The sequence below is a fragment of the Giraffa tippelskirchi genome, chromosome 2 (assembly GCF_054371585.1).
Source record: "Giraffa tippelskirchi isolate mGirTip1 chromosome 2, T2T-mGirTip1v1.2.pri, whole genome shotgun sequence".
NCBI lineage: Eukaryota > Metazoa > Chordata > Mammalia > Artiodactyla > Giraffidae > Giraffa > Giraffa tippelskirchi.
Window position 1 is genome coordinate 84,608,065 of NC_137276.1, and position 21,891 is coordinate 84,629,955.

At 38.9% G+C, this 21,891-nt stretch overlaps 1 protein-coding gene across 1 annotated transcript in view; it reads left to right on the plus strand.

Moving 5' to 3' along the window:
* TM4SF18 (transmembrane 4 L six family member 18) overlaps positions 1-21,891 on the plus strand; it is a 44,025-nt gene that overhangs the window by 10,561 nt on the left and 11,573 nt on the right. Inside the window, exons 3-5 of the mRNA XM_081573911.1 lie at positions 7,438-7,594; positions 7,689-7,882; positions 11,468-11,557. Of these exons, the coding sequence (XP_081430037.1) occupies positions 7,438-7,594; positions 7,689-7,882; positions 11,468-11,557 (441 nt within the window). The remainder of the gene's footprint in view (positions 1-7,437; positions 7,595-7,688; positions 7,883-11,467; positions 11,558-21,891) is intronic.

Sequence of the window (21,891 nt, forward strand, 5' to 3'; positions counted from 1 at the left end):
ATGTTTTTCTGGAACTCTCTTGCTTTTTCGATGATCCAGTGGATATTGGCAATTTGATCTCTGGTTCCTCCGCCTTTTTCTAAAACTAGCTTGAACATCTGGAAGTTCATGGTTCACGTATTGCCGAAGCCTGGCTTGGAGAATTTTGAGCATTACTTTACTAGCGTGTGAGATGAGTGTAATTGTGCGGTAGTTTGAGCATTTTTGACATTGCCTTTCTTTGGGATTGGGATGAAAACTGACCTTTTCCAATCCTGTGGCCACTGCTGAGATTTCCAGATTTGCTGGCATATCGAGTGCGGCACTTTCACAGCATCATCCTTTCTTCAATGAAGAAAAGGAGGTTTAATATAAAAAAGTGTATCAGGTCAGGGTGAACATAGTGGAAGAGTCCAAAGATTATGTCTTAAGTCTTGGGCTTAACTTCTAGCTCCTGGGCAAAGTTTTAAAAATTGTTTTTAGAGCCATTGTTTTGCATGCAAAATGGAGTTAAGGCCTTCTCCTTAGTATAAGTGTGAGAATTCATTTTGTGATTGTTTTTAATGTATGTGAAAGTTTTTAGCACAGTGCCTAGGACAAAGATACTCAATGGATGTCAATTTATTATGATAATTTTGATGGGGACTCTGATTGGGAGCTCACTTTGCTGGCACTAAAAATTCCTGGAAGCCACAGCACTGATACAAGGTAGGAACTGCTCAAGGATTCCACTCTCCATAAATTTTATTGAAAGGTCTTCTTAGTCACTCCTCTCCAGTGCAAAATATTGGCAATAAGAACTTTTATGAAGTCTCAACTAAGCCCTCTTAGAGCCTCGCAAATAAGTATGGTAAAACACCATTCTTTCTGGATTTCTTGGTAACCAATTACCCTCCTTAGAGATTATCCTGTTCTCCCCTTCGTGTTCACTGTATTTCAGAGCCTGTTAGAATCTCTATGGCAGAAGTCTCAGGATGAGAAAAACTAAAAACCAAATCAAGCATTTTCAGATTTTTTTAAACATTTTTGCTTAAAAGTTGATGGGAGAGAGACGGTTGACTATTGGCTGGAGAGACTGTAAATTTCAATGCCGGATGATACTGCAGTCTTCTGCCCCACCTCAGTTCACTTCCCATCAAAGTTACTTTCTTTTGTTCCTTGAAGATTTTAGTACCTGGCTCTCCAAGGGCAGTCATTCTCTCCCGGACTGCCGTTGCCATAATCGTTGATTTTAACATTCATTTCAAGGCATTGCTGCAATATCCAACCTTCTCCACTGCTTTCTTCCAATTCTCTTGCTTTGGGTAAAGTAGCCATCCTACTTCAGCTACTCACTCCCATGGTCACACCTTGTATTAGTCTGCTAGAGATGCCATGACAAAATACTACAGAATAGGTGGCTTAAAAAACAGAAGTGTATTTTCTCACAGTAATGGAGACTAGAAGTCCAAGATCAAGATGTGGGCAGGCTTGGTTTCTCCTGAGACCTCACTCCTTGGCTTGCAGATGACTATCCTCTTGCTGAGTCCTCCTATGGTCTTTTCTCTCTGCATAGGCACTTGTGGTATCTCTCTGTGTGTTCAAATTTCTTCTTACAAGGACATTAGTCAGATTGGATTAAGGTCCACCCTACCAGCCTCATTCTAACTAATGCCTTCTCTCCAAATATAGTCACATTTTAAGGTTATGGGGCACCAACATATGAATTTCAAGGGAACACAATTCAACCCAAAATACACCTCTAGACTTTGTCTTCACCAATTACTGAAACATCTTTTTTTTTAATCTTTTTTTTTTTTATGGTAAAAGTCACATAATATAAAACATGCTATTTTAACCATGTCTAGCTATATAATTCAGTAGTAATAAATACATTCCTATTGTTGAATACTGAAACATCTTAATTTCAAATTCCAGCATCTCTTCATCTCAATCACTGCCTTCTGTCTTTTCAGCTCTTTATCTCTTTGCTACCCCAAACCAATAATTCTTCAACTCCACCAGGACACACAAATCCAGCCCTCTTTTTTTTTTTTTTAACTGTTGCTCAGATTCTTTCATGTCCTTACTTCCCTCCTTCCTTGGATTAGATTTCATAGTTGATCACTATAATCACTCTTATATATTTTCTTGATTCCTTTCCCCTGTTTCTCTCTCTCTTTATGATGTTTGCCTGGCAAAGTCCCAATCCTGGCTGATTCCAGCTTTCTGACTACCCTCTGCCCATGCCTTTGCAGTTGCACTGCCCTGGGAAAGGCACTTGACCATGCTTCTAGTCTCACTATAAACTCTTGACCTTAAGTGGGCCCTCCGTGCCTGCTGGCATCTCCCACGTCTCTCTAGACCTTTCACCATCTTGCTTTCCTAAGCGACAGTTTCATATCTTATCCTCTCTCTGAAAACCTGTAATACCCTCGCCCCATCTTCATTCTCAGCCAATAAACCTGCTTCCAGTTTCACTGAAAAATAACAGGAACCCTCAGAAGTTCCCACACTTCCATTCCATGTGCTCTGTCTTCCTTTGGTTACTAAGAAGGAACTACCCGGGCTGCTAGCTAAGGCCAGTTCCTCCATTTGTGCACATAATCCTGCTGCTTCCCATTGACTCAAGAACACTGCTCCAGGGACTTCCCTGGTGGTCTAGTGATGACAAATCTGTCTTGCAGTGCAGGGGACACAGTTCAATCCCTAGTTGGGGAACTAAGATCCTACATGCCGAGGAACAGCTAAGCCCATGCGCCTCAACTACTGAGTCCACTCGCCACATCTGGAGACTCTACACACCTCAGCGAAAGATCTCGCATCAGGCAATGAAGAGCCTGTCTTACATGACTAAGACCTGATGCAGCCAAATAAATAAATTAAAAAAAAATAAACGCCACTCTATAAATTCTCCCATTTTTTCTCTTGCACTTCCCTCCCCTCCACCACTCCCAACAAAAAATTCCTATCAGTATACAAATGTGCTATAATTTTTCCCTTAAAACTTTTCCCCTTGACTCCCACTTTCCCTTTAGCTAAACTCACCAAAAAGTGTTACCTCTTCTCTCTGTTTCCAATTCCTCCTTTCTTATTCCCTCATGAACCCATTCCATTTGGACTCAACGTCTGTCCTACACCGATAAGCTCCTCTTATCAAGCTCATTGATGACCTCCATATTGCTAAATCCAATATCCATTTCTCAGTCCTCCCACATTACTTGCTCTATAGACAGTCTTAACTCTAATTGACTACTTCTTTCTCAACTTAGGAATTCAACTTCCAGGATAAGTTCCTGGTTCTTTTAACTCACTGGCCACTTCTCAGTCTCCTTTGCTGACTCCCCCTTCAGATCCCCAAACTCAATTTTCTGGACTCCCCAGGACCTAGTCCTTGAACCTCTTTTCTAATATACATTCACCCCCAGAGTTTTGTGCCTTTAGATACTATCCATACACTGACAACTCTCATACTCCACCCCCGATCTATTCCTTGAACTTCATGTTTGTGTATCCAACAGCCTGATTGGCATCTTCACTTGGATTCTAAGAAGTGTCTCAAAACTTGAGAAGTCTGAAACTAACCATCTTCTCTTCCACTCTCAAACCTGCTCAACCTGCTGTTTTGCTCATTTCAGTAAATGACAGCTTCATTCTTCCCGTTTCTCTGGCCCCAAACCACATAGTTATCTTTGGCTCTTCTCTCTTCCAGCCTGTGTGTCACCAAGTACTGTTGGATCTATCTTCTAAATATAGAAAGAACCCAGCCTTTTATCACCATCTCTGCTACTACTATCATTGTTTGAGCCACGGTTATTGGTGGGAACACTGGATTGGTGAAATGACTTCAGAATTCATCTCTTTCTTTCACCCACACCCTTTATAACCTAATCACGATGCAACAGCTAGAGTGAACCTTTTAACATGTCAAGCTATTTTTCTATTCAGAACTAATCTCAGAGACCTGGTTAGAGGGTCAGAAATTTCAACTCCACCCTGCAACCTCTGGGGAAGGGAAAGGGGCTGGAGACTGACACATCAAATAATTGCCAATGATTTAATAATGTCTATAGAATAAACATTATTAAATGTTGAAAATCGACAGAGGAGCCTGGTGGGTTACAGTCCATAGGGTTGCAAAGAGTTGGACAAAACTGAAGCAACTTAGCATGGATGCAATTTTGATACTGGGGGCTTCCCTGGTGGCTCAGTGGTAAAGAATCTGCCTGCCAAGCAGGAGACTTGAGTTCTATCCCTGGGTTGGGAAGATCCCCTGGAGAAGGAAATGGAAACTCACTCCAGTATTCTTGCCTGGGAAATCCCATGGACAGAGGAGCCTGGTGGGCTACAGTCCATGGGGTCGTAAAAGAATCAGACATGTTTAGGGAAACAAGAACAACATTATAATTTAAGACAACTAGTTTCTGGGTTTGTTTTGTTTGAATCCAAATGTGGCTCCACGTAGCTCGTTTTTTTTTTTTTAAAGTATAAGTACAGTACAATTGAAAATATTTATATGAACTAAGTTTTTTTCTCTTGAATTAAAAGCAAATATGTTATAGTGTTCAGTTCAGTTCAGTTCAGTTCAGTTGCTCAGTCGTGTCCGACTCTTTGTGGCCCCATGAATCGTAGCATGCCAGGTCTCCCTGTCCATCACCAACTCCCAGAGTTTACCCAAACCCATGTCCATCGAGTCAGTGATGCCATCCAACCATCTCATCCTCTGTCGTCCCCTTCTACTCCTGCCCCCAATCCTTCCCAGCATTAGGGTCTTTTCCAATGAGGCAACTCTTCGCATGAGGTGGCCAAAGTATTGGAGTTTCAGCTTCAACATCAGTCCTTCCAATGAACACCCAGGACTGATCTCCTTTAGGATGGACTGGTTGGATCTCCTTGTAGTCCAAGGGACTCTCAAGAGTCTTCTCCAATACCACAGTCCAAAAGCATCAATTCTTCAGCGCTCAGCTTTCTTTATAGTCCAACTCTCACATCCATACATGACCACTGGAAAAACCATAGCCTTGACTAGACGGACTTTTGTTGGCAAAGTAATGTCTCTGCTTTTAAATATGCTATCTAGGTTGATCATAACCTTCCTTCCAAGGAGTAAGTGTCTTTTAATTTCATGGCTGCAATCACCATCAGCAGCGATTTTGGAGCCCAAAAAAAAAAGTCTGACACTGTTTCCGCTGTTTTCCCATCTACTTCTCATGAAGTGATGGGACCAGATGCCATGATCTTAGTTTTCTGAACGTTGAGCTTTAAGCCAACTTTTTCACTCTCCTCTTTCACTTTCATCAAGAGGCTCTTTAGTTCTTCTTCACTTTCTGCCATCAGGGCGGTGTCATCTGCATATCTGAGGTTATTGATATTTCTCCCAGCAATCTTGATTCCAGCTTGTGTTTCTTCCAGCCCAGCGTTCCTCATGATGTACTCTGCATATAAGTTAAATAAGCAGGGTGACAATATACAGCCTTGATGTACTCCTTTTCCTATTTGGAACCAGTCTGTTGTTCCATGTCCAGTTCTACCTGTTGCTTCCTGACCTGCATACAGGTTTCTCAAGAGACAGGTCAGATGGTCTGGTATTCCCATCTCTTTCAGAATTTCCCACAGTTTATTGTGATCCACACAGTCAAAGGCTTTGGCATAGTCAATAAAGCAGAAATAGATGTTTTTCTGGAACTCTCTTGCTTTTTCAATGATCCAGCAGATATTGGCAATTTGATCTCTGGTTCCTCTGCCTGTTCTAAAATCAGCTTGAACATCTGGAAGTTCACAGTTCATGTATTGCTGAAGCCTGGCTTGGAGAATTTTGAGCATTACTTTACTAGCATGTGAGATGAGTGCAATTGTGCGGTAGTTTGAGCATTCTTTGGCATTGCCTTTCTTTGGGATTGGGATGAAGACTGACCTTTTCCAGTCCTGTGGCCATTGCTGAGTTTTCCAAATTTGCTGGCATATTGAGTACAGCACTTTCACAGCATCATCTTTCAGGATTTGAAATAGCTCACCTGGAATTCCATCACCTCCACTAGCTTTGTTCATAGTGATGCTTTCTAAGGCCCACTTGACTTCACATTCCAGGATGTCTGGCTCTAGGTGAGTGATCACACCATTGTGATTATCTGGGTCATGAAGATCTTTTTTGTACAGTTCTTCTGTGTATTCTTGCCACCTCTTAATATCTTCTGCTTCTGTTAGGTCCATACCATTTCTGTCCTTTATTGAGCCCATCTTTGCATGAAATGTTCCCTTGGTATTGTATAAAGTGTTAATACTTTCCAAAAGATAATAAATTAAACATAATTACTTCTGGGATCAACATTTTAAGGTTTCATGGTACAAGACTCTTTGGGTATCAAGAGAAATAAATAAACAGACTTTACTTCTGATTTCTGTACCATTTTTCCCGTTATGTTGCTGTAACTGCTGTTTTTATTATTAACAATAACTTGCATTTATTGTTTGCTGCCTCTCTATCATCTGACACTGTTTTGCACACATAATCTTATTTAATCCACACATTTATCTTTGTGGGAAAGGTACCATTTTTTAATTCCCATCTCACACATTAGGAAGTTGAGGCTTAAGAAAGTTGTCAAGCAGTGTTCTGAGGTTACCAGTAGAAACAGTGGCCATGAGATCAGGCAACCCTTGAGTTCTTTTGTTTCATTTTGTTTGACTGCACCATGCAGCCTGTGAAATCTTAGTTCCTCAACCAGGGATTGAACCCAAGCCCTTGGCAGAGTCCTAACAATTGGACCACTGGGGAATTCCCAAACCTTGAATTGTATAAACCACTGCCTACATTATATTTAACATATTAGTGCCAAGGTTCCGTCCCATAACCTTCTCCTTATGTCATCAGAATTAGAGGGGTCTGTGGCTCTTTAAATTTAGGGCAATAATTTGGGAGGGAGTATTCCTCAATTCACTTCAGACTTATTACTCATAAAATGATAATCAAATCACCTAACTTTTTTTTACCTCCTTTTCCTAAACAGTAAGAGATATGAATTTATTCCTGTTATTATTTCTCAGAGAAGTAGAGATAAAGATGTGAACTCTTAAGAGGAAAGCTGTTCCAGTCTTCTACCGATAAACTCATCAACTGTGATATCTTGTTTTTTCAGCCACCAGTTTGCCCCCTTCTTTGTCCTTTTTGTGTCCCTGTAGTTTAAACAATGCTTGGTGAATAGTGGGCATAGAGAAACAAAAAGAATACTAAATAAAAGACAGATACATAGAGTCAGAATATTTGAGCAAATTGCACATCCCATGCCAGTATAAGATCCCTTGGTCATTTCCTCGTTAAGCCCTGTCCTTTACTTGGTATGAAACTTGCCAGACTCTATTCCAACCCCCACCCCAACTTCCTTCTGCAAACACACTCCGGGTTCCGTCTTGAGTGCTCTAACTCAGAGGAAAATGACTTATTTTAAAAAGCGGTAAAAGCACTGCATTCCTTTGGCACAGGATGAAGACCAGCTCAGCTCTTCAGGCAGTCGATCTTTGTCTATTGTTCTCCAAACAGTAAACCACTATTTCCACATCGACAAGATCCTGGGCTGCATTTCTGTCCGAGTCCTGGCTCCTCATGAATATGAACTGAAGGGCTCTGACCCAGAAAGTGGTAGGTAATCTTGGGAAAAAAAAAAAAAAAAGACAGGTAGGGGGGAAAACAAAACAGGCTTGATGTAATTCTACACTCTTGAAATCTCCTGCAGGTTCTGAGCAGGGTAAAATGGGGTCTCGGAAATGTGGAAGCTGCCTGAGTAGTTTGCTGATTCCTCTTGCACTTTGGAGTATAATTGTGAACATATTATTGTATTTCCCCAATGGGCAAGCTTCCTATGCATCCAGCAATAAACTCACCAACTACGTCTGGTATTTTGAAGGAATCTGTTTCTCAGGTATCATGGTAAGTGTAACTTTGGAGAACTTGGGATTGCCGAAGGGGAGCTTTTACTAAGAATTAACTTGTTCTAGTGAAAATGATGAATCATGGAAAAATCATTCTACGAGTCCTAGGTTTGGGATTTGGAAGATGGATGGGGATAAAAAGGCAGGAAGTCTGTGAGGACTTGGAGGGTAGCTTTGTTTTCAATAAACCGCTTATTTATATAGCTTCAGCAATGCAGGAAGTTAGTCCTATTAAAAGTTGGTGGGACGTAGAAATAGTATGTCCTCATGAAAGTGGTGGACATAATATTATGTCCTCATGAAAGTTGTATGTGAACTTATGCTATTTAATCTCCAGTAGCATTGCCCTTTTCTAGAATCGATTTTCTATTTACACTCATGATTTCTCTAGCTTGAAGGGGTATTAAGGCAATGGAAAAGGCATAAACTTGAAGATTCAGACAAACTTGAGTTCCAGCATAAGCTCTGTCATTTGTGTCATGAGACTTTAAAGCAAGCTACTCAGTGTCTTTGGGCCTCTGTGTCCGCATTTGAAGAATGTGAATGATGACATTTACTTTTCAGGGAAATTGTGGGGGTTAAATAAAATCTCATGTACGAAGTGGCCAGGATAGAGACTGACATGTTGTAGGTAGCCAGTGACTATTGTGATTATTAATACTGACTGAAGGATGGGCCATACCATCATTAAATTGTCTGACATTATACCCGTAATGACAGTGGGTGTTTTTGAAAACTAAATCAAGGTATCTACAGTAAGAATCCATGAACATTTTCCTGATGACTTTGTGCTGTTTAAAAACAAACATAATAAATCATGTTGGCAATTCAGAGGAAAAGACATTTTTCCTGGTCATATCATTTCTAAAAACTCCCACATTGTCCGCTGTAACTTTCCTATACTAATAATAACAGAAAAGAAAATACATTGTAGTCTATCTCTGCAACTTTGTGGGGGTTTAATTTTGTAATATTTGAATAGATATGTTGAAAAATGGTTTCATTTGGTTACCGCTTTCACATTAAATTAATAAATTTGGAATTATTAATACCCAGTGCTACTGCAGGTGCTATATGCTAGGTATGTAATCGATGTTGATAGTGATACTATAAATAAATGTAAGCCTTTGGGAGAAATTTTTGATATGATATATTAAGATTTATGGAAATGCTTATGTCTTTTGACTCGGTGATCCTAAATCTGAGAATTCATTATGAGGAAATAATCCAAAATAAGGAAAGAAATGTATACAAAGATGTTTGTAGCAGCACTATTTGCATGCGTGTGCTCAGTCACCTCAGTTGTGTCCGACTCTTCAAGACCCCACGCACTGTAGCCTGTCAGCATTATTTATAATAGCAGAAAGCTAGAAGCATCCATAGTATAGACATGGCCAAATAAATTATGGTCTATTAACTTGATAACTGATGAAAGTTATCATGATGAACATGTAACAACATGGACAATGCATATTATTTTGTGTTAAGGAAAACAGATATAACAAAATTGTGAATTATGGCTACAGCTCTGTAAAATACACACATGTGGGAGTGAATAGTTAAAACATGAGAAAGTAGTGGAATTTTTGGTAATTTTCCTCCATTATTCTTGAGCCCTCAGTACTGCAGTTATACTTTACAACAAAAAGAAAAAACAGTTTCTCTTTCAACACAGAACATGCCTGTGTTTCTCCTTGGACACAGGACTCTAGGGTCTAGGTTTAATTATTTCTAACAGTATTGTAATGAAGCTGATTTTGGCACCTAGTTTACTATGTCTTATCTTGCCATTCTTTCTCTCAATATATGATTGTAATAAACAGGAGATTTGCAAGGCATTATTAAAGTTAAACCAGAATCTCTTTGAAACTGTCATAACTAATGGTATTGAAAGGAGGGGAATGTAGGACTAACTTTTGCTTATAGTCTATGTAAAATTTAAAACTGTGAAAAGAACCTATTCTCTATTTTTCACTGTTTAGGACATCTTGAAAAATACTCTTTCAAGAGCAAATCCTTTTAGGAGAAAAGAGAGGAATATAGATAAATAGTTAAATGCATAGGTAAATAAATGATGGGCTGAAGGAATTTGGAAACTGGGAATGCTCACTCCAAGCAGTAAAATAACAATGGGCTAACTCCACTGCAAGATTCAGTACTGAACAGTAGGAGAAAAATACAGGTGGAGAATTTGCCAGAAGCAATTCATGACTCATACTTGGCCAAACCAACAACTGTAATGTAAAGAAATCCACGTTCTTTCTAGAACTTAAATCTTTTGCCTGAGATATCAAGAGAGGGAAGTAGAATACACTGAATTCTCCCAGTTTGTTGATACAGGCAAAACACGTTGGAAAATTTGAATCTGAGATGATCTGAATGTACTTTCCTTTGGATTAAGAAATTTAGTTTCAGATTAACCATACCTTTCACCTGCCTTCTCAGAGGGCAGAAAGTGGAAAGAGGATGGAAAATGCTGAGGTCTGGAGGATGGTTTTCCTTTGTTCTACAACCAAGTCAGTAAGAAGTGTAGGTTTGCTACAGAGAATGGTAATCTCATGTCCATACTATTTATTCCTACTTAATCATTATTTCTTTAAAGTTTTGTTAATTTATTTTTTAAATTTTAGTTATTTATGTTTTACTGTGCTGGATCTTCCTTGCTACGTGCATGCTTTCTCTACTTGTGGCAAGTGGGGGATACTCTCTTGTTGCAGAGCATAGGCTTCTCATAGTAATGGCTTCTCACGTTGACATCCATGGCCTTAGTTGTCCTGGGCCATGTGGAATCTTCCCAGAGCCAGGATAAAACCCATTGGCAGACAGATTCCCAACCATTAGACATCATTAGCCTTTCATAGTTGATAACCGTGATAATAATAGCTAATATTTATCAGTCACTTGTTATAAATCAAGCACTCTATTCAAAATTTTACATGCAATACCTTATAATAGTGGACGTGAGATTTGGACTCTAAAGAAAGCTGAGTGCCAAAGAATTGATGCTTTTGAACTGTGGTGTTGGAGAAGACTCTTGAGAATCCCTTGGACTGCAAGGAGATCCAACCAGTCCATCCTAAAGGAGATCAGTCCTGGGTGTTCATTGGAAGGAATGATGTTGAAGCTGAGACTCCAATACTTTGGCCACCTAATGCGAAGAGCTGACTCACTGGAAAAGATCCTGATGCTGGGAAAGATTGAGGGCAGGAGGAGAAGGGGACGACAGAGGATGAGATAGTTGGATGGCATCACCGACTCAATGGACATGGGTTTAGGTGGACTCCAGGAGTTGGTGATGGACAGGGAGGCCTGGCGTGCTGTGGTTCATGGGGTTGCAAAGAGTCGGACACGACTGAGTGACTGAACTGAACTGAACCTTATAATAATCTAAAGAGGTGAGTTCTCAGTACCATTTTATAAGAAAGGACTCTCGAGTTTACACAGCTATTAAGTGGAAGAGCTGGGATTTGAACCCAGATCTACCAGATCCCAGAATCTATGCTCTGAAACACCGAGTTCTGGTTATGAGTTTGAACGCAAACTAGTATTCCATTTCTTATATTTTTTCTCTTCCTTACTATAGATGCTTGTAGTAGCAACAGTTCTTCTTGTATTGGAGAATGACAACAACTATAAATGTTGCCAGAGTGAAAACTGCAGCAAAAAATACATGGTAAGAACTAATAGTATTTTGAGAATGGTTGAGTGGGCTCTGACTTTCTTTCCTCTCACTCAGAAACACGAAAATACTGACACTATTGTACCCTTTCCATGATCCTTTCATTTCAGAGTCCAAGAGTTTACTTCCACAAAAATTATCTTCCACTTTGCATACAGTTTTCCTCCTCTTTTGTTCTGCTTATATTCTTCTAGAAATTCAAGATTTAAAGATACATGAAATTAGAATATAATACTACCTCTTCCTAACTGGGTTTCTGTGAGTCTATTTTTTCCCTTATCAAGTTTACAGAGGCTAATTTACAAACAGTAAATGGCTTCAATTAAAAGTGCAAAATTCCATGAGTTTTGACAGTTAACTCCACCCATGAAACTACCATCATAGTCAAGAAATGGAACATTTCCATCATCCCCAAAAGATTAATCTTTGATCTGCTTTTTATCATTATAGATTAGTTTGTATTCTATATAAGTGGAATCACAGAGTATTCATCTTCTGTGTCTGGTTCCTTCCAAGCAGCGTGAGATTTATCCCTGTATATATTATGTACATTTTTAAATTGGAACTTTAAAAATAATTAAAATAGAATCAAGAGAGAATAACACAACCACATTTTCTAAGCTTATGCTCAACAAGCAGGTGCTGGGCTCCTGTATTTCCACCATTATCAAACCTCCCCTCCTCATGATCATAATCATTTATTCATATTTGCATAACACCTCACAGTTTGTTCACATTTACTCAGTGAATTATATTATTGCTATTTCTGTTTTATAGATGAGTCACTTGTGACTCAAAGAGAATATGATTCATTAACTAGGAGGAGCTTTACCAGACGTCTTGGAGGCATTCTTTGCAACAGTGGTTCTACACAATGGCTGTACACTGCAATGATCTGAGAGCTTGGTGTTAGAATCCCACCTCCAGAGACCCTGACTTAGTTGGTCCCAGGTGCAATCAAATTTAAATGTGCAGCCAAGATTGTGTAGCTTGCTTTCCTTGTTGCTTTTGAAAGATTGAATTAGTTGTTTAATTTACCACTGTGCCTCTTGTGGGGGACGAGTTAGAAGATTGAAATATGTTCCCTCTGTGTGTCTATTTTCTTAACTAATTGACTCAAACAACCCTCAGTAATTGCTGGTATGATACTGCAGAAAAGTTTTCAAAACTGTTTAGGTGAAGCAATGGATTCAAGTAAATTTTAACTTATGATACTCAGGAAATTTCTAGAAAATAAATGTCTGTACCATTAAGTATCTAATAAAAATCCATGTGTTCAGTTTGCCTTGACTCACTACTAGCATCTCCAGCACAAACTGATCCTAGAAATAGTGTAGAGTTTTGATACTGTCTTATAATTGATATTGCATGAGACGACTGGCATCTCAGTGAGAAGAGCAGTAGGAAGGGAGAAAGAATCCCTTGGATTCCCTGCTTGGTCCTTTCAAAGTATGATCTAGAATAAAGATCCCAACTGATGTACTCCCAGATGTTAAATATTTGATAGCAATGAAATATGTGAGGCTGTAGGCATTACAGCAAATTTTCTATTTAAGGAGGAGAGGGAATTGCTCAGATCCAACCCGTGGCTACCACTACAATATTGGGTAATAAGTCTCAGCTTTCAATAGGAAGTGGAAATACGGAGTTTTTAAGTAACACTTTACAATTATAAAATGTTGGCAATTAATCCTCATTTAATCTTGCAGGCCAAATTTGGGTCTGTACCAGTTTGTAACTTCTGAAGCTCTAGGGTGGAAATTTAGGTCAGCCAAGATCTATTTTGTAGAGGAGAAAGTTTTCCTCAACCCTCTTAGGATCCCTGGTTGGATCTGAGAATTAAACTGATGACAGATTAACATGAGAAAAACATACAAATTATATTGAATTTTTACTTGTATATGGTGATTTTCATAAGAGAATGAAGACTTGAACATGTGACTAGAATAGCAAGCTTCTAAACTTTTTAGACAAAGAAGTAATAAAATTGTGAAGAATGACTAAGAGAGATTTGGGTTAGGATAGAGAAAGGTGAAGAAGTAACTAGGAAGATAAAGGTTTATTAGTACAGATTTCTTGACCCCAAATTTCAGACTCTGATAATAAGAATGTCTTGTTTCCTCCTGGTTCAGGGATGGTACCTCTCACCTGGGTGTTTTATGACTTGTTTCAGGGAAGAGGGGTGAGAGGGTAGGGGAGGTCAGAGTGAGCATTCTGCTTCTGTGGTTTCCTCAAACTCTTCCAGCTTAAGATATTAATGTGCCAAGGTGCCATATTTTGGGGTAGTGTGTCCTCAACCCCATTATTCTTCTGTCTGAAACTTCCCTGAAGAAGTATCACAGTCCAGAAACTGAGGGCATAAATTGTCCAATAACCCAATGAATCAGTCCCTCAGTCCTGGGCATTCGCATGAAAACAAACAAAAAGTTAATGGCTGGAATGAACTATAAACTCAGTTTTTGAGTCCCGAGTGTGGCCAGTTGAGAAGGTTTCTAACTGAGAAGTCTAGTTGTTGAAACTAAAAGTCAGATGGAGTGAGAGCAGGGAAAGGTAATCTGACAGAGTTTTCTGCTTCATAGCTTGAATGTCTCCGGAAAAGTCATCAAGTGTTCTGCTGAACTGAGAGGCTCACAAAGCAGCAAGAACAGATTGTCTAACATAAGCTATTGTGGTGTTTTCTGTAAAATTTGTATCAAGTTGCCTAGGTTTAGCTTGTCCAGTTTCAGAAAAGGGGAAGTTTTAGTTCTTAATGATTCCAAGTCAGAAGAAGGGTGGAAGAAAAAATGGAAACATTAATCTGGGGAATTGTAGCCTGATATCGAAAGAAACTAAAAGGATTTAGGATGCAGTCCAGTGTATAGGTGGATAATGAAAACTCAAAGACAATGAATAAGACTAGAATCTGATATCCACAAAGTGTGTTATGATTTTCCAATGATTTTCCATATTTTTTTCTATACAATCACCCTCATTTCTATCAGAGATAGCCAAAGACTAATTCATTTATGAAATAAATCTAGTTGCATTAAACTTGGCCTGATTATTTACATAAGTTCAGCAGGAATAGTGATGACCATATAGGCTCTTTTAATGTCTTCTTTGCTGGAACTTTTCATAAGGAATCTCAGATGAGACTTTTTCTAATCCTCTCCCCAGGCTAGGAAGACAAGCCAAGGATTGCCATCAGACTTTACGTAAAATTCCCATAGATTTGAGTTAATTTCTTTCTTCTTTAGGTCCCCCAAATATCCTGAGATTACTGCAACTGCCAGGAAGTGACTTTCCTTACCCACCTGGTAAAGCCGCTGGGAATCCTGTAAGCAAGGTACCAGGCCACTTTTTCCAAGGGACTTCATTGGCTCCATAAAGTCAACCTTAGTTCCTTACAGTTGTCTGGTCATGTATAATTCCACGCATATTCTCAAATACGACATTCTAGTCAAAGCCTTGGTAATATAACCAATGTTTCCAATTGTGCATGTTAAAGAAGAGTAGATTCTTATTGAACTTATGCAAATAATTATATTGCCAGAAAAGTAAAAATAATCACTAAGAGTTTTCAAATTTTGGAGGGATCAGGTAGGAAGATAAGTAATTATTTCATCTTTTCTCATAAAGGTATACTTTACAAAATTGCTGTAAGACATAGATAGCTGAAGAGAAAGGAGAAAACAGTTTCCTGAAATATGGAAAGCAAAACATTAAGGAACCAGCAGTGTTTTAAAGAGAAAGTAATAAAGAATTATAACTCATCAGTTCCATGTACTTAATTTTTCTTCTGCGTGATCTTGTGTTAGCCATTTTATGAATCCATCAATTTCTCTATAAGAGTTTTGGAAAGTTTTACTCAGTTCAGTGATATGCTGTTAAAGTTATCACAAATCTGTACTTGTTAGCATTCTTTCTATGCATCTCCTTGAAAATAAACACTTCTGCAAAAGCATCAGAATAAAACAATGACTCTCTGTAAATGACAAAAGACTTTAAAATGGCCATGGTTAAAGACTTGATGAGAGTTTTTGTGTGCTTATTTACTCAGCCATGTCCGACTCTTTGGGACACTTGGGCCTGTAGCCTGCCAGGCTCCTCCATCCGTGGAACTTTTCAGGCAAGAGTACTGGAGTGGGTTCTCATTTTCTCCTTCAGGGAATCTTTCTGGCCAAGGACTGAGCCCAAGTCTCCTGTGTCTCCTGCATTGCAGATGACTTCTTTACCCTTTGAGCCATCGGGGAAGCCCTAATGAGAGTTTAATATAATACAAAAGACAATAAACTTTGATTATTTCTGAGACATACAACATTTTAAGATAATAACTAGAATTATGACTGATAACATTATACTGGGGCTTCCCAGGAGTCACTAGTGGTATAAGAAGACGCCTGCCAATGCAGGAGATTCAGGTTTGATCCCTGGGTTGGGAAGATCCCTTGGAGGAGGAAATGGTTATCCACTGTAGTATTCTTGCCTGGGAAATCCCACGGACAGAGGAGCCTGGCAGGCTAGAGTCCATGGGATCACAAAGAGTCAGACATGACTGAGCACACATACACACAACATTATATTAGGACATACTTTTCTAGGAATGCCATATAATTTGTGGAACATTTACATTAGTAACATGCGCCCTACAAATATAACCTAAAAAGGTTAAAAATCACTTCTTTTTTTTTTAATTAGTTTATTTTCTATTTTTTAACTTTACAATATTGTATTTGTTTTGCCATACATTGACATGAATCCACCGTGGGTGTACATGTTTTCCCCTTCCAGAACCACCTAAAAATCACTTCTTATTTGACAAAGCTTCCCATGTAATTTAATATATCAAGTAAACCTAATTATTCTCTCCCTCTCCTTCTCTCTCTCTTTTTAAGGAAAGAGAAAATATTATAGAGATGTTTTACTGGTCCTCTGGAAAATCCCAAAGTTAGTTGGAGGTCAAAAGGACTTTAGAATTTGATTCGGGGGTAAATTTGTCAAAAATATCAAATATTAATAGGATCACAAATCACTGTGAAACAATACTTGTGATCCATTTCACTAAAGATAAACAATTTCAAAGGTAAATACAGAAAGTTACATAATTGTAGGACAAAATAGACAAACAAGCAAAAACCTTTGACTCTAAGTAATGAAGACTCTACTGTCTTAAATAATCAAAGATGTAGTAAAACAATATGAAGCCCAGGAAATTATTTTGATAAAACACAAAATCTTTGCTTCTGGGTAGATTACACAAAAGGTTAAACACCTTTCATGATTTCTTATCAAGAGGAGACCAACAGTCCAATAAAATTTGTGATAAGACCCCATTCTAGCTTTTCATCCATGTGCTTTTGACATTGGGGGCTTCCCATGTGGCTCACTGGTGAAGAATCTGTCTGCCAAGCAGGAGACACAGGTTCCTGATCTCTGGCTTGGGAAGACCCTTTGGAGAAGGAAATGGCAACCTACTTCAGTATTCTTGCCTGGGAAATCCCATGGACAGGGGAGCCTGTGGGCTACAGTTCGTTGGGTTGCAAAGAGTCAGACACAACTTAGTGAAACAACTTTTCATATTAAAGCCAGATTGACTGCAGAAGATTTCCTCTCTCTCTCTTTTTTCAACTCTCTGTATTCAGCCAATTTGTCGTTTTTTCTCCTCTTCCACTTTCTGAAACAACCAATTATTTTATTTGGAATTACTCTTTTCCCTTAACAAAACTCATCTCTATAACTCATACCTTTAATCAAAAGCACATCCTACTTTCCTTCCGTACAGAGTCATTCCTTTATTACTTCTAGTAACTTTGATTGAATAGGCTCTGGGAGTTGGTGATGGACAGGGAAGCCTGGCGTGTGACAGTCCATAGGGTTGCAAAGAGTTGGACACAACTGAGTGACTGAACCGAACTTTAATTATATATGTTAATTAGAATTCTTAACCTTTAGAAATTTTAATTTCTACTGTAAACTAAGAAGTAAGCAATTATGAACTGTTACATATCAACATTCTATTGATTGGAAAGTTTATGAATATATCATATTATTTCATAATTTCTGGAAGTATACGTTTCCTCATAATATTACTACAATTTCTCAGCGTGGCACAAGACATGTTCACTAACAAGCTCAAATGCTTTTATTTCCACTGTAATAGGAAGAAAAAAGTAAGTAAACTTATGTTCAGTAATTAATGTTTCAGTACCTTATCTTGTTCAGAAATGATCTAGATATCCAATTAATTTCTATCACTTAACTTATAACTTTAAGGTTTCAGGTTAGCAAAAAGATTTAAGAAGTTTTTTGTTTTCTTTTGCTGTATATCTCAGCTGTGACTAATTTACTTTTCAACTGGAAGTTTGTAAGTCTTAATCTCCCTCATCTATTTGGTGAGGAAGCTATTTTAAAGTAGACATTTTATAAAACATAATTAGTGTTGAAAGTTTATTTATAAACTTTTATCATATATTTATTTAATTGACTTGTTCTTAATCATGCTTAGGTTATTCATGAAAACTTTATGAGACACTAGACAAAGGTGGCCATTATCTTGTTATTTTTCTGGTTGACAAATTTTATAATGTATATATATTAAACAAATGTAAGAATCATAAAAACAAAGCACCTAAAAAATTAATCATACAGTTTTTCTCTCTCTTTTGTTAACTACTGTGCTTAGGAAACATTAAATAATTCACTTTTATTATTTGTTTTGGTTTTAGGCTGAATTTATAGTTCTATCATCTTAAACATCTAGTACAGATTAGGATGTTTGTTTCACCGGTAAACCTAAGTAGAAAAATATTGTATGACTGCATCAACCCACTCCAGTATTCTTGCCTGGAGAATCCCAGGGACAGTGGAGCCTGGTGGGCTGCCGGCTATGGGGTCGCACAGAGTCGGACACGACTGAAGCGACTTAGCAGCAGCAGCATTATATTTAATGCTGACAACTCTAAAGATACGCCTTTTTAAAAAATTTTCAACAATTTAAAAGCTAGCTTTATTAATGGGAAGTTGCTATATAACACAGGGAGCTCAACGCAGTACTCTGTGACAACCTAGAGGGGTAGGATGGGGGAAGGGTAGGAGGGAGGTTCAAGAGGGAGAGGATATATGTATACTTAACGGCTGATCCATGTTGTTGTATGGCAGAAACCAACACAACATTGTAAAGCAATTTTCCTCCAGTTAAAAATAAATTTTTAAAAATAGGTAAAAACCAGCTTTATTTACCAGATTATTCCAGATCAAGACTGAAGCTTTGGATCAGTTTTTATATTTTTGAGAGTTTAAGAAAACTTAACTTCTTATCTCTACACTAATTTGAATAGAACTTTGAGAGATTTTACAGATTAATTTGGTGATACCATTGGGAGGTAGGAAAATATTGCACAACTATAACATAAATATATTTTTAAAATTTTTTATTATTTTTGGCCACAGTGGGTCTTATTCACAGTGCATGGGCTCTTTGTTGCTGTGTGAGGGCTTTCTCATTTTTTTCTCTTTTCTTTGTTGTTGCTCATGGGCTCAGTAATTGTAGCGCACTGCCTAGTTGTCCTGCGGCATGTGGGATCTTAGTTGCCAGACCAGGAATTTAACCCATGGCCCCTGCATTGGAAGGTGAATTCTTAACCACTAGACCACTAGAGAAGTCCCTATAACATACATACATTGAAGAAATAAGCATATGGGCATATGTGTGTGCTAAGTCGCTTCAGTCGTGTCTCTTTGTGACCCTATGGACTGTAGCCTGCCAGGCTCCTCTGTCCATGGGGATTCTCCAGGCAAGAATACTGGAGTAGGTTGCCATGCCCTCCTCCAGGAGATCTTCCTGACCCAGGAATGGAATCCATGGCTCTTAAGTCTTCTGGTTTGGCAGGCGGGTTCTCTACCACCAGCTCCACCTGGGAAGCCCAAATAAGCATACAGACAGACACAAATAGAGATCTTATAGCTTTTATTTTTTAAACTTTAGCCGTGTGTCAGGTACCTTAATACAAAACTCATTAGTATACAGAAGAATCCAAATTCTTCTATAATTCTTCAAGTGCAGATAGAACAAGTTATGGTTTTCCATTCTTATATCTAAAGCTTTTTACTGATATCAGTGGAGATGGCTTTTAAGATTTGTACCTGCCTTTGACAAGTAAACTTATGGACACTGTGGGCTAGATTTTGAGTCAGGAAGCTTTCATAATAGCTTGATTTTTTTAGGTCTCTTCCTTTTTTCCCTTCTGTTGGGGTTCTTTAATGGACCAGAACCTGGTGGTCCGGAGTCGACAATAAGAAAGTAGAAGAGAGAAAGAGATTGATATTCCCTGGTTTACGCAGAGAACCAATAACGCCCTTGACACAGGGCTTGCACCGCTCACGAAGGCACAGTGCGCCCTCTCGAGGAGGTCTTGAAAGCCCAGGCAAGAAAGTGAGCTCAGCAGGTTTCCACACTCCAGAGAATTAGCCTGAGGAAGAGAGAGATAGAGAGAGGGAAAGAAAGAGAAAGAAAGACACAGGGACCCAAGCTCTGATGGAACAGAGTGCTTTATTCAACATAGTGTTAGTATATATACTGTGTTGCAAGGTAGCTTTTTCAGCAAAGATAAAGATCAAAAGACCAGACTTACAAATTACCAAGGAAACAAGTCATAAAGCTAGAAGACAATCCATATCATAAAGGAAGAGGGTCATAAAGAATCACTTTCACAGTATGGGAAAGCAAATGGAGGAAATGCATGTATTCCTCAGTCCTGGGAGCAGCTTGCTGCTCCTCTCGCTCCTGCAATCAGGAGCTAATAAGGAACAGAGGATTTATGCAAGACAGAAAACAGCACACAGGAATCCTCCTGTTAAACGTTCCCTGACACCCTTCAACTCAGATGGTTGTGAACCGTGGTTTAGCTGTCTCCTGGGATGTTTACATTTCAATGACATGGTAAGAGTAACCTCTGAGAGACAGAGAAAAGATACAGGTTTTCTCTCAGATGGAGTTTTAGGACATATTTGTCTATTATCAGAGGACTGGGGTAACCCTGCTTAAATTTTTTCTTCTTTTTCTTAAGTGCAGAACTCTTCTGTTTCCAATCTTTTATAATGTCTTTTATAACTGTTTCTGATTTTTTATAATTTCTGCCAACATTTTGTGTTAGAAGAGGTTTGGGGATTGGTAAGGTTTGGTGAACTTTTGGTTTTACAGCTGCATTTCTGGTTTTGTAAAGACTCAGTTTGTAAGATAAGGACAATCGTATTTTCATTCCTTGAAGAACTGAGTTGTAGCCTGCCTGATAGCAAGAGGCTGACCTGCCCATTAGACTACATTATCCTCAAGTTGTTTCCTTATATCAGGGAGAAGATTTCCAGCTATGATGCAAATGGAAATATCTCTATGTTCTAGATTTAGATCTGCGTGTGTTTGGAACATTTTCATAAATCATTCTACAAAGCCTTCCGCATGTTTTCTTTTCCTGTGAGTACAGAGTGTTATTGCCACTTAGGAGAGAAAGCTTTTTTGAAAAAGTTTCTACCAATCTCTTAATATCAACCTCCAATGCAGCCAACTTCTAACCGTACAGCTCTTAAAAAAAATATTTCAAGTATTTAAACCAAAGGTATACTTATCAAGTGACTCAAAGTCAGCACTTAACCATGGGCACAAATGTGAAAGTTGCTCAGTCGTGTCCGACTCTTTGCGACCCCATGAACAATAGCCTGCCAGGCTCCTCAGTCCACGGAATTCTCCAGGTCAGAATACTGCAGTGGGTAACCATTCCCTTGTCCAGGGGATCTTTCCAACCCAGGGATCGAACCCCAGTCTCAAACATTGCAGGCAGATTCTTTACTGTCTAAGCCATCAGGGAAGCCCACAGGCACAAAAGATGTCCCTAAATAGATTATAAGAGATACAGCCTTCTTAAATTCCAAAATCTCTTCCAAAGATAGCTGTTGGGCTACTCCCACAGGCCTACAAGCTTCAAGACAGAGGAAAGCTCCTGGAGTCAGCAACTGAGACATTAGAGATTTAATGGATGGGGGCCCTTACACACTTGAAGCAAGGTCCTAGAGTGACACTCCCCACCCCCACCCCCATCCATGTGCAGTGGATGGCAGGCAGGATATGGTGGCAGTCTTCACTCCCTGGGGTGGTGGGAGGAGATTGCCAGCTATAGTGGAATTTACGTCAGTTGTCTCATTAGTTACCAGGGAAACCATCAGAAGGGCACACCTCTCACTGGTCCTTTAATAAGAACAATCATTAACTGAGGCCTGAGGCAAGTACATAGAAAGGTCAGTCTTGTGAGTAAGGTGTAGGTGAAGCAGGCACTGGTTGATCAGGATACTTACAAAAG